This window comes from Nycticebus coucang, chromosome 22 (assembly GCF_027406575.1).
Source record: "Nycticebus coucang isolate mNycCou1 chromosome 22, mNycCou1.pri, whole genome shotgun sequence".
NCBI lineage: Eukaryota > Metazoa > Chordata > Mammalia > Primates > Lorisidae > Nycticebus > Nycticebus coucang.
The window spans coordinates 45403557-45421161 of NC_069801.1; the positions used below are offsets into that span (position 1 = coordinate 45403557).

Here is a 17605-nt window from a genome sequence, read left to right on the forward strand (position 1 = left end):
CCCCTAATCGCCCAATTTAGAAAAGTTGAATTCTCTGTAACCTTCTTCCCACTGCTAGGCAGTCCCAAGGTCCTCCCTTGAGTTGAGCAAATCTGTCCCTCCTCTCTATCCCTCTGCCTGTCTCTTTCCATCATACGTGGCCCTGACGACAGGCACCACCCGTGTGATGTGTCCTCTTTGTCACAGCAGAAGGATGTGACCCTATCACTCCCTCCTTGATATCCTTCTGGAGATGGCTTGCATCTATCAACTGGGGCTGAGTGGTGGTGGTAAGAAAATAAACAGCTCCGAGTCCTTGTTTCTCCCTTTCTCTTCTCTACATTTTTATTTCTTCATCAGAGAACTGAAAAGAAAAAAACAAATGGGCAAAATGGTGCTCTGGCACTCTATAAAATTACCATAATGACAGAAAGTGACAGGAGAATGCAAAACATTCCCAAAATGCAGACATGGAACCACTTTACTTATGGAGAGAGCAAGAAATGTGTCAAGAAGGAAGCTTTTGATTTGGACCCCAACAGAAAGTGGGGTTCTGACAGATGGGTGGAGGAAGATGGCAGGTTAACTAAGAACAGTCCAGAGTTACCGGCAGGCACCTTGCTCTTGGAATGGTGACTTGCTTCTGAGCGTGTTCCATTGCTGCTGTGGCCAGTGAGGGACATGTCAGGCTTTTCATTAGGCCGGGGCCGAGAACCCATCAGCAGTCGAAAGCCAGTTGGACATCATTTATTTCTCAGTTGATGCGGCAGTGGAGCAGATGCCCTAATTTATTTGTTGGTCCTCATAGTAAAGCCACAGTTTGCCAATAAACAGGCAGGGTAATGATGCCAGACGCCCTTGTTAGGGGCTAATAATTGCTTAATCTGTCCAGTAATTGACCCTAGCTCCCAGGGAGGCCCTCCATCAAGGAGCCAGCCTATGCTCAGGGCCTGGCCACGCAGCCTTGGAGAATGGCTTCTGGAAATGGAGTAGCTCATTGTGATCCATCCTCCTTCACAGATGAGCAGATTAATTGGGCTGCCAATTAGGCAGCTAATAAGTGAATGAAAGAAAACAAAGTCAGACCAGAGGCTGCAGATGCCCGGTGCTCCCTCTCCCAGGGTGGATGTGGGGCGAGGAGAGAGAAGGTTTTAGACCCATCACTTGGCTTGAGGTCAGATAAGATTCAGTGGGAGTCATTCCCACTAATCAGGAAACTGGGAGAAGATCTTTTTTTTTTTTTTTTTTTTGGTGGTGAGGCAGGATGGTAAGTGCAGAGGAATGTAAGGAAGAATATGGGCAAAAGTTAGATGGGAGTGGAAATGGCTATGCTTGGCCATGGGACAAGTCATCACATGGGCCTAGGGAGCAGAGAAGCTTGGGACCTGCATCCAGGTCTTAACTGAATGTTAGCTGGAGAAGTTACTTATGAGCTTTCCCTGACAGGATTTCTGTTTTTGATACAGAGACAATAACACCCATTCTGGAAGATGGCTGTGTCACTAGATTCAATATCTGTGTTTTAGCTGCCTGACATGGCTCCTAAAGACTGTGGCACACTTCCGTGAACTCACTCAGACCAAAGGTTGAAAGGCAAGGGGTAGTGAAAACAGGATTAACTTTGAAAGGAGAAGCCCTGCTCCGTGACATTTACTAGCAATGGAATTTGTGGATAAGGAGACTGAATTGGAGACGCCCACAAATTAAAAGTAAATCTGAGTTCTAGTTGTGGCTCAGTTATTGGGTGACCTGTAGAAAGCCCTGGGTCTACTCTCATTTTTCAAATTAGGAGAAAAAAACTTAATAATTTGCAAGGATGCATTCCCACCTTGACTTTATCTGATTACATCTGTTTTCTCTCTCCCCCCAAGTAGAAGAATCCTCATCTGTCAAGTGGGGAGAAGAATCTCCCTCCTGCTGAGAGACACCATCACCCCCTTGAGATCTCTTTGTCTTTTCTGTAAACAATTTGCCAGGTCCTTTCTTTTCATCAGGAAGGTGGAAGAAAGCAAGATGGCAGCCTGGAAGCTAGAGAAGCCTGAGGAGAGGAAGGACAAATGGTGGAGGATTTGAAGTTAAAGCTGAGCGGCCGAGATCGCTGCCCTGTGCCAACCTCCGGCCGGCCAGAGTGAACCTAGGTGGGCAAACCACAACGGAGCCTCATAGTCTTAGTCGTCTTCATTTGTTTTTCCTCCCAGAATGTTTGATTTAAGGCTGAGCACATGATAGGTGCTTGATAAATGCCTATTGATGGATCAGTCCCAAGAATTCATGCAACCTTAACAAAGTGTGAGATTAATTAAGTTGATAATCACTCATTCTGCAAACAGTCCTTGGCACACCAAATGCTGGGCCTTCCAAGATGCACAAGGTGGTTCTTCCTCAAGAACCAAGATGCACAAGGTGGTTCTTCCTTACCATGCATGGTAAGAAAGCAACTCCCCACGGACCAGCAAAACCTCTGATGGGAGCAGCTCAGAGCTGTGAGAACCCAGGGGGCCTAGGGTTGGGGAGGGGTCCTGGAAAATGGACAGGTTTTTTCAGCTGGACCAGAAAGTACTTGTTCACCTCTTCCAATCGTTTGTCAATACTTCTTCCTTCCCCTTGCCCCAAGGAAAAGCAATGATTAAAACAATGCTTAATGGGGCGGCGCCGGTGGCTCAGTGAGCAGGGCGCCGGCCCCATATACCGAGGGTGGCGGGTTCAAACCCGGCCCTGGCCGAACTGCAACAAAAAAATAGCTGGGCATTGTGGCGGGTGCCTGTAGTCCCAGCTACTCGGGAGGCTGAGGTAGGAGAATCGCCTAAGCCCAGGAGTTGGAGGTTGCTGTGAGCTGTGTGACGCCATGGCACTCTACCGAGGGTAATAAAGCGAAACTCTGTCTCTACAAAATAAATAAATAAATAAATAATGCATAACAAAAAAAAAGGAGACATAGTTGGTAAGGGCTGAGATTTAATAACAAGAGATAAAGTCAGCAAGGTTGGTTTCTAGAAAGAAAAATAAATTAAAAAATGTATGAATACACTTCCTATGTGACAGATACTTTGCTTCTATTGTTTTTTTTTTTGTTGTTGTTTGTTTGTTTTTTTTGAGACAGAGTCTCAAGCTGTCACCCTGGGTAGGGTGCTATGACATCATAGCTCACAGCAACCTCCAACTCCTGGGCTCAAGCAATTCTCCTGCCTCCGCCTCTCAAGTAGCTGGGACTACAGGTGCCTGCCACAACACCTGGCTATTTTTTGGTTGCATCCGTCATTGTTGTTTGGCAGGCCTGGGCTGGTTTTGAACCGCCAGCTCAGGTGTATGTGGCTGGCGCCTTAGCCGCTTGAGCCACAGGCACTGATCCAGATACTTTGCTTCTATCAACTCATTTGGATCTTCACTATAATGCATGAGTAATTATTCTTCTCCCTTTTTTAACTGATGAGGAAACTGAGGAACCAGGAGGCTAAGGCCTCACATGAATGAAGGGCAGAGACAGCCTGAGCCCTGCTGCTACACGCCTGGTGTCCACCAGGGCCTAGACTGTGGGAGCAAACAGCTGGCTATTCCAGGGAGTTCACTCCTCAGGGTTGTTTTGTGGGAGCAGGAAGTGGAGGGGGAGGAAATGCATGCACCCCCCCAGGCACTTGCCCGCGCCTGGCACTGCTCCAGCCATTGACTCCTCACAGCAGCCCCTTGAAGGAAGACATGGCTGTCTCCACTTGGCAGCTGCGGAAACAGGCTCTGAATGTCTGGAAGGAGGACCCAACTTGGGCCTGTCCAACTGCAAAGCTCCAGCTCTGCCCACTACCCCTGTGCCCTCCTGCGCATGGTGTGCCTCCCCCAGTGGCATGCCCTAAGTGTTGGGTTAATTCAAAGAAAGGGTCTGAAGAGGACAAACTGCACTGCAGACGTAACTTTTCACTGAGAATTGTCACAGCAGCTCCAGGAAGCTCCAGTGAGAAAGATTTACTCACCCATGAGTCAGAGGCTAAGGTCTAGGTCTGGGTCTTGCCGAGATTCTCACTTGTGGGATGAGCCCTCAGGTGAGCAGGGCTGGGCCGCAGCTCCCTCAGGAAGGTGGCAGGGAAGAATGAGGGTGCACGGCGCAGGAGCCCAACACCTGGGTGTGGGTTCACAGTGAAGATCAGAGGAACCATGTGTGAAGGGCCTCACCACAGCGTGGCACCTGCACTGTGCTCTGTTACTGCCAACTCCTCCTCCTGCTACTGACACTTCCGGTATTACAGACACCGTCCTAAATGTTTCATGGATATAAACCCCCTTAGTCTTCACAATAACCTTTTGAGATATAGGAATTGAGGCACAGAGAGGTTATGCGACATTCCCAAGGTCACCCCGCCACACGTGGAGAAGCTGGGATGCATCTCGGGCAGCGCAGCTCCAGAGACAGGGCTCCCACCCAGCCTGCCCCAGGGCCACACAGGAGCTCCTCCCACCTCTCACGGAGCAGCTGGAGGATGAGGATAGTTTGGTCTCACAGAGGTCATGAGTGGGGGTTGAGGCAGCAGAGGGGTGACCTACAATCAGCTGTTCCCCAGAAAGCAGAGTCTTGAGGAAGCCCAATCCCTGGCACCCGTCCTGCCAACTCTTCCAGAGCTCCATAGCCACAGCACATCACTCTGTTACTGGCCGCAGGTGCATTAACAGCCTGGTGGTGAGAACCATGGTCCCAGCCGGATGGGCACAACCAGGACTCACATGCCGGCTCTGTGCTCAAAGTCCCTGAGGCAGTTAATGGGGAAGAGGTTTCAGCCTTGCAGGCCTCAGACCTGCCTGCCATCCTCAGAACAAGGTGGGCTGGGGACCACGCTGAGGGTATGACTGGGAAGTACCCCCCAGCTTCAACCTGTGGGACTGTGACCTGGCCTCTGTGACCGTGAGACCCCCAGCTAGGACTATGACTCAGTCCCTTAAAGAGAAAGTGGAGTAACGATGCCTGTCTTGTGCTGCCTCAGGGGAGGATGAATTGTGTGTGTCAAGGACAGATACCTTGGCAGGGAAAGAGGAGGAATCAGCTACCACAGATTAGCTATGTGACTTTGGGTGAGTCTTCCCTGAGTACCACATTCTCATCTATGAAATGCACAGATTGTGGGGTGATCACAACTCTGCCTTCTTCCAGGTAAAAAGCTTAGCCTTCTAGAAGTTCCTATTCCTCAGTGGGACTAGGGTGCATGTAAGGCTTGGGAGTTGACTGGAACCAGATCCAAAGTGTCTGTCTGCTACCTCCTGGCTGTGTGACCTTGAGGCTCTCTTCCTAAACTCAGCACAGCATTTGTTCCATACAACAGCCCCATAAGATGAACAAGGTAACCCCATTTAACAGAAGTGGAAAATGATGGTTAGGGACCTGGCCCTAGACCTTTCATAGCTCATGGTTTAAGGGAAAAAAACAAGTATAAATCAAATATACTTAACACAGGCTTCCTCAAACTTTTTCAACAGTGGGCCAATTCATTGTCCCTCAGACCGTTGGAAGGCCAGACTATGTTTAAAAGAAAAAACTACGAACAAATTCCTATGCATACTGCACATATCTTATTTTGAAGTACAAAACAAAACGGGAACAAATATAATTCACACTGCTTCATGTGGCCCACGGGCCACAGTTTGAGGACACCTGCTCTAACAAAACAATGGCAATAGAGATGACCATTTTCAATAAAGACGATGGCCATCTTTAGCCCCACAATACAGGCACAAAGAAGGGGGCATCAGGGCCTGGGCCAGGGAGGCTCACAGTGGGGACCCTTGAAACGAGCTTTGGGAGATGGGTGCAGGGCCTCCTAGGCAGAGGGAGCAGCCAGTGGGAAGGCCCAGCTCTAAAGAGAAGACCACCCATTCAGTGATGAAGCTGTGGGGGGCTGAGATGTACAGAGGCTAAGGCTGGAGAACCTGCTGATCATGGGTGACTGTGAGTGTCATACCAAGCAGTTTGAAGTTTACCTTGAGAATCCAGTGGGCAGGTTGAAAGGCCTTGTCAAGAAGGACACACTTATTGAAAACCTACAGGACGGTACTGAATATATTAAATCAGCATCATCTAAAGATCCTTTTTTAGAAAACAGAGTTAATAGAGTATCTGAGCTCCATGGGCCTTCTCTGTGACTTAGTCCTCATCTGTAAAGTGGGATGCTGGCCCTGCCCCAGGTTTACTGCCCACAGGGGAGATGACACGGGGGTTAGGCTCCCAGAGGTGAAGGTGTTGATGGTAAGGCTACTGTCTTTTACAAACAAGGACAAAGCAGTTCCATCCAATCAGCTGGGGAAACAGATCTGCTGCCAAGTTTAGTAACTGACAGATGGCTACAAGTAAAGTGGATGGTAAACCCAGGAGGGACTGGGAGAGGTTACTGCAATGATAGTGCTGGGGAGGAAGAAGGCCGGGTGAGGGTGCGAAGGGGTCAGCTGTGGTGACTGAGCCCCAGCCATGCCTCTCACAAGCAGCTTGGCTTTGGGCAGGTCGCTTCCCCTCCCTGAAACTGTCTCCTCATTGGAAAGAACAGGGAGGCAACTGGGCCTAATCCCAGCATTTCAAGAATATGGACTCTGAAAACAAAACTCATATTTATTTGCATAGTGAGTGATAGTTTACAAAGCAGGTTACCTGCTTCATCTTCTCACATCCCCGTGGAGAACAAGGTGACATCTGTTGAGTGCCTGCTGTGTGCCAGGCACAGAGCTGGGTGTGTTTTTCCATTCATCTCACGCCAGCTCCAGAACAGGCTTATTGGCTAGTGAGTACTGTTATCCTGATTTACATATGAGGAAACTGAAGTCCCACTGCTAGAAAGTGGTGCAGCCAATCTTGGACCTCAGGACTGCCTGATTCCAAATCCCCAGGTACTTCCCCAGCAGCTTGGGGCCCCTCTCAAGTTCTGTGACCTCCTTGGCCTTATTCATACCCCTTTGACCTCATGGGATTAATCACTTTGGGATTAAGATGAGATTCATTACTTAACCTCTCCAAACTTCACTATGCTCATATGTAAAATACAGTTAATCTTAATTCCCATGACACAGAAAACTAATATAATTAAATATATCAAATTAATAAAAATTAATGAATTAAAGTATGTACTTGGAAGAGTGCTTGGTACATACATGATATCATACATTTTACATGTAATACAGCCAGCAGATAAGTAAAAATGAAAAATTTTTGGCAGCAGTGTGGGACAGTAGGAATGCTTATTTATACCTTGCTGTTGTCAGTGTATAGTTGTCTGTTTTGGAGAGAAATTTGGAAATGCCTAGTAAAGGTGAAGACACACATATCCCCACGATGCAGCAATATCGTTCTTAGGAAGGTATTTGCACATGCGCACGTGGCAACATGTATAAGAATGTTTGTAGCAGCATTATTTGAAAGGAAAAGTACTACAAGCAACTTAATTATCCGTCATCAGGAAATCAGATAAGTAAGTTAAGCCACAGACAGATAAGGAATACAGTCCAGTGGTGAAAAACAAGGGAACGACAACTACACTCACCAGCATGGATATTGGCTGAGAGGCAAGTCTCATGGCGTACAAAATGGTCCCATTTTCATAAAGTTCAAAAACATGAAAAACTACAAAATACATTGTTTGGGGATGCTTATATACATAGTAAAACTATTAAGAAGGATAAAAAATGGCAAATACAAAAATCAAGCTGATGGCGTTGGGTGTGGGAGGAGGTAGGAAGGACAGAGACCCTTCTAACAGGTAATACTCTGCTTCTTCACCTGGTAGGTACCTGGGCATTCTTTATGTAATTATTTATATCTTATGTATAAATATATTTATATTGCTGACTATAACTGACTAATTAAATATACATTTTGTATGATTAAACACTTAATAATAAAAATACAATTATAAAGAGCAGAGAAATTATCCCTATTTACCTCTGGTTGCCTGATGCCAAACATACCTCCTTGCTTGTGGTATTTCAAAAGTTGTTTGTGAAGTGAATGATTGAATGAATGAGTGAGCAGATAATTTTCAGTCCTGACCTCCCATTTCACAGCCTTTCTAATGACATACATGTTCACCCGGAGCAGTTTGCTTGCTGTTTTAAACCACTGGAGACAAGTAAAACTAGGGAGTGTAGATGACACTGCTCGGCTCAGCCTCCGCACAGCACTGGGAGCTTCATTCTGACCTACGTATTAATGTATCCATCCATTCACCCATTCATTCATATAGACATGAAGTCAATATACATTTATTGAAATAAAACCCAATGGAGGTCAGGTGTAACCCTTAAAAGAAGTGAGGTACATTCCTGAGATTATAACTCTGCATGTGACCACCAGCGTGCACACATGGATATGTAGGCGCAGGACACCCATGAGATCCTGCAACTCACCTTGGCACACAAATGAAGAAGGTGTCTCCCCTGGGTGGACTCGTCCTGTGATGAATACCACCTTCTGCTCTGCCCCTTCCCGGAGATTTTCTGTAAGATAAAATGGAGAAAGTTGCTAACGAGGGCAAAGAAAGCTGAGACTAGGGGTTGGTATGTGGGAGGGATCCCTACGGGGAATGGGTTGGATACTTTACCTTCATCTGTTAAACTGTTTAAGGCCCAGGTATTGCTGAATCATTAAATTAGGTCCCTGGTTACCCAATATTAAAAGACTACATTCTCTTTCTTTGGTACAACTGATCGTATTATATTAATATGTAATATTTACAATAATCTAAGGAAGCCATAGGAGTGAAGTTGGACCCCAGATCATCTGTGACCCTAAGCAAGTTGTGCGTCCTTTCTAACTCTCAATTTTCTATTTTATAAATGAAGATAATAATATCCACTTCATAAGATTGTTGTGATGATTAAATAAGCTTACACACTGCATAGTCTACAGGAAACATTCAGTAAATGATAGAGCAAATAAGGTAGCTATTTATATTAGTAATAGCAGCAGCTTTAATTTAATTAGTTCTTTTTGTGTTGGGCACATTATATGCATATATATAACTCCTATGGCAGCATGCTGTTAATGCTCTTTTTATAGAGGCGGAAACTGAGGCTCAGAGAGGTTATAATTTGTTCAAGGTCACACAGCTGATAGGTGGTGGTAGGGGCTGAGATTAGAACACAATGTCTGGTCTTGATGAAGTAACAAGGTAAAAAAAGATTTCTCTTTTACCATAAAGAACTAGAAAATTGGATAAAATATATAAAATGATGCTTAATATTTTCAGACACTGGAGAAGAAGGGGAGCGAGATAAGCCTGGAGAGAAGGAAAACACCTGTGGTATGCCCTGCAATTGCCCTGGCTTCCTCAGCAAAGCATGGAAGTCTCACTGAGATTCAAGTTCAGCCGGTGGTAGTTGTGCAGAAACTGTAAGTTCCAGAGAGGACTTTTTTTTTTTTTTCCTGGAAAAAAAGCTCCAGAAATCTATACAGGAGTCTTCTGGAGTCTTTGCTGGACCCTGTAATGTGCATGCATAGGGTGACTCTTCATGACCTCACGAAAAAATGTGCAGAGATATGATTAGACAAAAGCAGTAGCCTAGAGTGAAGTTCCCAGAAAGAAGGGGCAGAGAAGGGTACTCGGCCATGGGCAGAAGAAAGACTGATTGACACAGAAAAGAACAATGACTTGAAGGAGATTCAGGGGAAAATGCGGAGAGAAGTTGGATTGAAGGATTTCATCTATGTTAGAGAATAATCTGGTGGGAGAGGGTGAAGAAATAATTGACAAACTTTCTCTTTCTAAAATGCTGAAGACAGGTCATTTTGAATGTAGTTTACCATCTCAAAGGTTGATGCACTGATGTTAGACACGAAAGTAAAAAAAATATTAGTTCTATTAAACCTGGCTATAAAGGTGTGGGGGCATGGGATGTGCTTGATCCATTGGGGTGACCAGATGGGGTCAGGGGTCACTGCTTCCCCTGAAAAGAGGAAAGAAATTAAAAGAAACAAAATATATACTTGAGAACTGATCCTGTGCTCGGGTCTGTGCTAGGAACCTTTAGCAACAAAGGGAGAGAGAAAGAAGGCTCATGTGCCCTGAGGTTTATCGTTCAAAAGAGGAGTTAGGCCCTTGAATGCCTCCTGGACTGAATATCAGCTCTGTGACTTCTACGGGTGTGTCTTGAACGTCTTTCTCAGGATTCTACATCTAATAGGTGCTCAGCAATTGTTGAATTAGTAAGTAAAAATACCTGTATAGATCACAGTTTATAAAGGAAATGTACACACATATTACCTTTTTGGATTGTTATCATGCCTCTGTGAGGTGGACACCATTCATAGGTGAAGGAACTGAAGTTCACAGAAGGGAGAGACACCCCCAAGGTCACCCAGCAAGCAGGGGCAGAGTCGAGCCCTGACACCAAGCCAGCGCCCTTTTCACTGGAGCCACTAACAGCAATATCGGATCCCATAAATGCTGCATTTCCAAACACAAGAGAGTTTGATTTCATTTCTTATTGTGAGGAAAGCTGAACTATTGTCTTAGGATTTAAATAGCTTTTTCACTTAAACAACAACAAAAAAAACCCCACATCACCAAATCCTTTTAAAAAGCACTAACATTGACCCCATCTATCCCAGAAGTCCAGAAATGATAAATGGCATTGCTGAGGCCCTCGGTGAAGGCTAACTTTATGGATGTCTCCCCTGACCCAGTATCAACTCAATTGCATTCAGCATTTCTGCTGACCACAGGGAAATGCAAAATGGGCATTCTATTTGCACACTAATTTTACTGAGCCCCTGCGTCTTCATAAAATAACGTGGGGCTAATAAAAATCAAGCATCTCGGGTGCTAATATAAGCAAATGTTGATGCAGGCAGGTAACAAATTGCTTTGTCATTTAGGAGGCCATAAAAGAGCATTATAATCATCTTTAGGCAAAATGGATGGGTCGCCTTTGCTTAGCTTTTAGCTTTCATTTGCAAAATCAATTTAAGGTAATGTAGCAGCTCTGAGGTGGTGTGACATGGAACCACCCCCACCCCTTCCTGTCACCAAATCCCCAGACTCCGTGCAAAGGCAATTAAACATATGCTTGGTGGAGGCAGCAGAGATGAAGAAGAAAGTATGTTTGAACAAAGCCGGGGTGGAACAGAATGCAAACAATGAGGCCGAGAGTAACCTAGAAGGGATGGGAAAACTGGAGCGCTCATGCTGGCGACACCCTCAGGGGTACAAGGGGACACTCAAAAAGGAATGGGGGCCACCATACCGGGCTCCCCAGTGAAACAGAAGGTGTTTGAAGTCAAATGGGCTTTGCATAGACTTCCACACACATCTTTGTCATTATTTCCTTATTCATAAAATATTTATTGAACGCTTCTTAGGTGAGCAGGTGATAACTATTATTATTTTTATTTTATAGAAAAGCAAGTCAAAAAGAGATCAAGTGACTTTCCCTGGTTCTTACAGCTAACTACTGGCAGAGCCAGAGTCCCGTCTGACTGCAGAAACTGTTCCCAACCTCGGTGCTGGGTGTGCCATCTTTTGTGGAGAAGGGCAATAATATTATTCTGTTATGATAGCAACCAAGTAATATTTATTGAGTACTTACGCTGTGCCAGGAACTTTATATGCATGATATTACTTCATTCTCACAGCAACCCAATGAAGCATCTTGCTATTCTTAGCTTTCTTGTACAGATTAGGAAACTGAGATCTAGAAAGGTTAAGTGACTTGCTTAAACTTGCACAAGTAGCAAATGTGGGTGTCAGGATTAAACCTAGGCCTTTATGAATCTCAAATGTATGCTGTTTACTGCCGTGTCATATTGGCTCTTAGAGATTAAATAGGGTCCCTGTGGTGGTTTTTAACACACATTCACATGTATTTTAAAAAAGACTAGGTCTCTATAAAAAAAGAAAAGAAAAAAATAGACAGGCGTGGACAGCACCTGTGGTTCAAAGGGGTAGGGTGCCGGTCCCATATGCCGGCGGTGGCAGGTTCAAACCCAGTCCCTGCCAGAAACTGCAAAAAAAAAAAAAATAGCCAGGCGTGGTGATGCACACCTATAGTCCCAGGTACTCAGGAGGCTGAGGCAGGAGAACTGCGTGAGCCCAGGACTTATGATCTCAGCACTGCACTCTAGCCTGGACAACAGAGACCTCATCTCTTAAATTAAAAACAAATAAAATGTTCGCAAATTCTTGTTAATGTCCTCCCTTTGAGAGGTGAAGGTTAACTCTCCTTTGGATTTGATTTTAACAAAAGGAATACTATCAAAGTGAGGCTGTGTCACTTCTGAGGCTAGGCAGAAGCTCCTGAGATTAGCCTGCAGCTTCTTTTTGAGCGTGTGTTCTCTCTTTCTTGAATTAGTCACTCTTGGGGAAACAAATTGCCCTTTCATGAAGACCCGTAGATAGCCTGTGGAAAGGCCCACACGATGAGGTACTTACTGATGTATCCAGACAGCAGCAAAGAGGGACAAAGGTCTTCCAAAGCCACATGAGTGTGCTTGGAGGGGACCCTCGAGTCCCAGATAACTGCAGCCCTGGTTGACAACCTACCACAGCTTCATGAGAAACCCTAAGCCAGAACCACCTAGCTAAGCTGTACGGACACTTCTGATCCAGAAACAGAGAAGTAATCAATGTTAGTTGTTTTGAGATGCTAAATTCTAGAGTCATTTGTTAGGCAGCGATAGATAACTAATAGCTCCCCGGAGATAACGATATTTCCCCCAGTTGACACGCAGAACTTAAGTGCCATTGTATCTTTATCTATTGATGGTGACCTTCAATAGATAAGGTGACCTTCAATAAGGAACAAAGCCATAATCTTGGTGCCAAGATGGAGAGAAAGCCTTGGTCCCTTTGGCCAGTTATTTGTGGATCTGTGGCTGGTGGAGGTACTAGAAAGATGCCAAGAGGTCCCAAACAGTGCTAGCTGCCCCTTTGGAGGACAGAGATCGCCCAGAAGTACCTTAAAGGCATCATAAAGCCAAGAAAATACCCTTCTGGCTCGGTACCCATAGCATAGTGGTCATGGCACAAGTCACATACACCGAGGCTGGCGGGTTCGAACCCGGCCCGGGCCAGCTAAACAAGGAACAACTGCAACCAAAAAATAGCTGGGCATTGTGGTGGGCGCCTGTAGTCCCAGCTATTTGGGAAGCTGAAGCAAGAGAATCTCTTAAGCCCAAGACTTGGAAGTTGCTGTGATCTGTGACACCATGATCTGTTAGGGTGACACAGTGAGACTCTGTCTCAAAAAAAAAAGAAAGAAAATGCCCTTCTGCTGGTTTCTAAACCAGACCATTTGCAGTCTTTTCTCCAATACTCCAGGGCCTTATCCACACTATTGCTAAGCTGGAGAGATGAGAACCTCTGGTCGCAGTAACAGCACAGTTGGTTGGTGTCTGTTTCAGGACCTGCTCAGGATAGGACAGCCTTGGCACTGGTCTCCCTGCCAGTCCAGCACCCCGCAGCCAGTCCATTCTCCACCCAGACACCAAAGTGGTCTTTTCAAACGGGAACACAGCACTTCTCTGCGGCTGACCCTTCAGCAGCTCCCATTGTCCTCAGATCAGGTCCTGTCTCCTCTACTGGATCCCAGGCTCTGGTAGCTGGTGGCTGCTCCTCTCTCCAGCCCCTTCCACGGGCTTGACCTCAGCTAACACGGGGCACCCAAACAGGATACGTTCTCTGTGGGCGTGCGCTCTCTTCTCTGCCTGGAATGCTGGCCCCACCTCATCTGTCCCCCTTTCTCCTTCCCAGCCTCTGAGACCTGCTTCAGATGGACCTCCTCTAAGATGGAAAGGAGGAAATAAATATTCGTCTAGGACTTGCATTAGCCTGATCCTGGTGTTAAAGTTGTGTTTTATCTGATTCATCGGCAATGTGTGGATTCTACTCTGTTGCAGATATGGACAATAAAGGGGAATAAATCTAATGATAAGGATCTGGCCAAGGTTCAGACCTCCTTGTCTTAATGTATGAGAAAGTGCAGATTTAGGAGGCATGAAGAGAAGCCATGAATGCATTTGAGTAGAGATGTGACTTGATGAAATTCAAGATGTGCAGAGCCAGCTCAGCCATGCTGACTAGAGGGTGAATCCTATGGGAGGGAGGAGCTGGATGAGGGAGACCCGGCCGGACACTGCTCCCTGTGCTTCTCTGCCCTGAGGGGTCAGATGGGAAGCCTGCTGATTATCCTGAAAGCTATACTGGGGCACATAATCTGGTCCCACAGATGAGTTATCCACGCTTATAAAATGAGAATAATAATCTCCAGCTCACGAGACAAGTCTTAAGCAAGAGACATTTTATCCCTGCCACGTGGCTTCACCTATAACAGCAGGCACCGTTCATGGAGTGACCAGCCACAAGACTGGGGTTCCTCAGCCTCGGTGCTGCTGTGAGCATCCTGAGCTGGATAACTGTCAGGGGGCGCTGAGCTGTGCAGGGAGGATGTTCAGCAGCATCTCTTGCCGTCCCCACTAGATGCCAGTAACACCCTTCTCCCTTTGTCATGAGCTTCTGAAGCAAAACTTCAGTTTTCCAGACTAGTGTTGCCTAACTTCCCTTTGCCCAGCTTCTTGGAAAAGCCTCTCCAGATACCTCCAGACCCCATTGCCCTCACCCTCCTCTGAACTCACAGTTCGCTGTTTGGACCCCTCAGTGGGTCATAAATCATTTGCTGCCTTAGTCAGGCAGGACCAGAAGCCACAGTCAAACGTGTTCTGCCTCACGCTGAGCATCTGCTCTTGAGCCTTTGGGCCATCTTGAGAAATCAGCGGTGTTGGCAAAGTTTATTTTCAGTTCCCTGACTCCTTACGCCCCTGCCTCCCGCCCCTCACCTATGTGCAGATCTCCCATCAGGGATTAGGGTTAACGATTGAATGTTCTGCCCTCCATGAGCTGGAAGAAGAAAACGGGAATTAGCAATGTCAAGAGTATATGTGTGACAAAGAATGCTCCTGACCAGAAAGGAAGTCAGGATTCTGGACCGTCAGGATTTGAGGACAGAGCCTTTGGGGTGCACCTCACATCAGTGTTCTTAATATGTCTTAGACTTCAGATGTGGTAAAACTGCTCTTAGATCTCCGACTTATAGGTGAAGCACAGAGGCCCTGGGAACTGCAGAGCCTGTGAGGTCACTGTAAAGATGAAGGGCAAAGGACCAGGGAGGACAAACGGCCTGCCCCAGGCCACAGGTAAAGAGTAGCTGAGGCAAAGGGATTCCAGGGCACAGAGCTCCAGTGTACAAGCAGCCTCCTCTCACTGCACTGGGCTGCCTGGGGCGACGTCCAGGAAGGCTGGTGTTCTTGAAGAACCCAGTGGATGCTTGCCAGAGAACTGAAGAAGAGCCAAAAACTGCTGAGAGAGGCCTGAGACATATTGGGCGAGCTGAGGAGTTGGCTCTGATGGGAGCAGCACTGACTCCCCTGCTCAGACAGGCTGCCCCCGGACTCCAGCACTTTCTTTTTTTTTTTGTAGAGACAGAGTCTCACTGTACTGCCCTCGGGTAGAGTGCCATGGCGTCACACGGCTCACACCAACCTCTAACTCTTGGGCTTACGCGATTCTCTTGCCTCAGCCTCCCGAGCAGCTGGGACTACAGGCGCCCGCCACAACGCCCGGCTATTTTTTTGTTGCAGTTTGGCCAGGGCTGGGTTTGAACCCGCCACCCTTGGCATATGGGGCCAGCACCCTACTCACTGAGCCACAGGCGCCTCCCGACTCCAGCACTTTCTAAATTCCCCTTCCTGCAGCAGGGCTGACACTCTAGACCTGGGAGCACCTAAGCAGCCTTCCGGAGGTGGGCTCATGGCAAGAGGGTGCTCCCGGCAGATCCCATCACCCTACAAACCCCTGAGAACACCTTCTGGACTCCAGGTCCCTGAAAAACAGATTCAGAGACTGAGATTCCCACACAGGAGCTTTCCTGGGATTGATCTTCGGAACTTGTAAGAGATACGAGTTAAGCAGGACATGGACAGACTCAACAGGGACCTTAATCCATCCAATGGGGAGCACTGGGCCAGGAGGTCTCTTCCTAGTTGTTTGACAGGCAAGAGCTGTGTCCTGCATTAACAGGATAGTGGATATGGGCACCCACAGGGTTGGTCAAGGCTGAGTCCAAGTCCCAGGGCGGGCGGGACTCAGTTGTGAGCGGGGGACTTGGTTCTGAAGGGAGACCTGAGCAGCGCACACAGCCTTGGCTACACTGGCCTTGAGGACAACACAAGCACAGACTAGAAGCCCGAGTGCTGAACACAAGAATGCTGAAGACAACGGAAGACAATGGACTCTCTAACACTGACACACAAACTTGGGGCTGGTCCGAGGACACGGAGAAAAATGAGACTGTCCCTATCATCTAGGAGCTCAAAGACTAGTGGAGGAGAAAGATCAAGGCTGGAGGTTATGAACTTGAATTCTAGAATCAGACAGAGGGGGAATTCGGTCTAAGACCTGCCACATGTACGTGTGACCTTGAGCTCTGGGATCTCTCATTTCCTCATCTGCAAAATGAGGATATAACAGCATCAAACTCAGAGGGATCTTGTAAGAATTAAATGAGATAATGACCAGTTCTGTACATGACCTAATGCATAGTTATGTGTTCAAAATGGCACCTTATAGACGCTTAGAGGTGCCCTGGTACAAATGCCTGATTTTACTGATGCAGAAACTGAGGTCACTGGATAGCAACAACTTGGCCTCTCTTTTGCACACTGCGTATTTCCGCCCAGCACACAGGATGTGCTCAATAAATCCTTACGGAATAGTGTTTGCTGCCCTATGGTTGAAGGAATATCTCTGGCTAGATAGAATTGAGTGTGGAGATTTCCACCAGCTGTGCTAGGCCTTTTGCGTCCACCACTCCCAGACTCTAGAAATTCCTCACCAGGTTCAGTTCCAGGCTCATTAACAAATGCAAATTGAATTATCAAGTGCCCTTTTGCAACAAGGACAACAAAAACAGTTTCCCCAAGAAAAGAGGGGGAGGAGAGGTGAAAGCTAGGATGAAAGTCCAAGACAATACATTCTAATCAAACTTGATAAATATGTAAATTAAAGCAGCTAAACAGTTGGCTTTGACAAATGACTTCTCAGTAATGGATTTTTCCACAGTGAAAGGCAAAAGTTCAGCATGCCTGTTAGTCACAGTAAGAGCCCTCTCCTGCTTTCCTGGCAATGCTGGGGAGCAGAGCAGGGAACTAAATCCTGCCTCTAATAGATGCCATTTGTTGAGCACCTGCTAGCTGCTGGGCACAGCCCCCGCCTGCCCTGCAGGAGAGGTGAGAATCCCCGTCTCACTGTTGAGGGGGACCAGGTAAAGGTGGGTAAGGACCAGATTCACCAGACTCCAAAACTTGATTGTCACTCCAGTGGCGGAGCAACCAGTCATCAGCGAACAGAAATTCAGCACCTCCAGTGGTTTTATTCCACATGAGGGTCTTACTAACGCAAAGCCTTACAGCTTTGTCCCCTCTCCCAGGACCTGGCCCAGTGGAGGTGTTCAGAAAAGATGTTCCTGAAATGCTTCGTGACCAGCATTCCCCTTCCGCATCCCCTCTCTGATCTGTTTTTCCATCTATAGAATAAGCTGTTGGAGTGATGCCAACTGAAGACCCAGACACCATGGAGCAGAAACAGGCGGTCAGGTCGCAGATTCTCTGGAAAATGCA

General features: G+C 46.8%; 1 protein-coding gene across 1 annotated transcript in view; it reads right to left on the bottom strand.

Moving 5' to 3' along the window:
• AGBL4 (AGBL carboxypeptidase 4) overlaps positions 1 to 17605 on the bottom strand; it is a 1493965-nt gene that overhangs the window by 156640 nt on the left and 1319720 nt on the right. The window contains exon 7 of the mRNA XM_053576008.1: positions 8344 to 8433. Coding sequence (XP_053431983.1) covers positions 8344 to 8433 — 90 coding nt within the window. The remainder of the gene's footprint in view (positions 1 to 8343; positions 8434 to 17605) is intronic.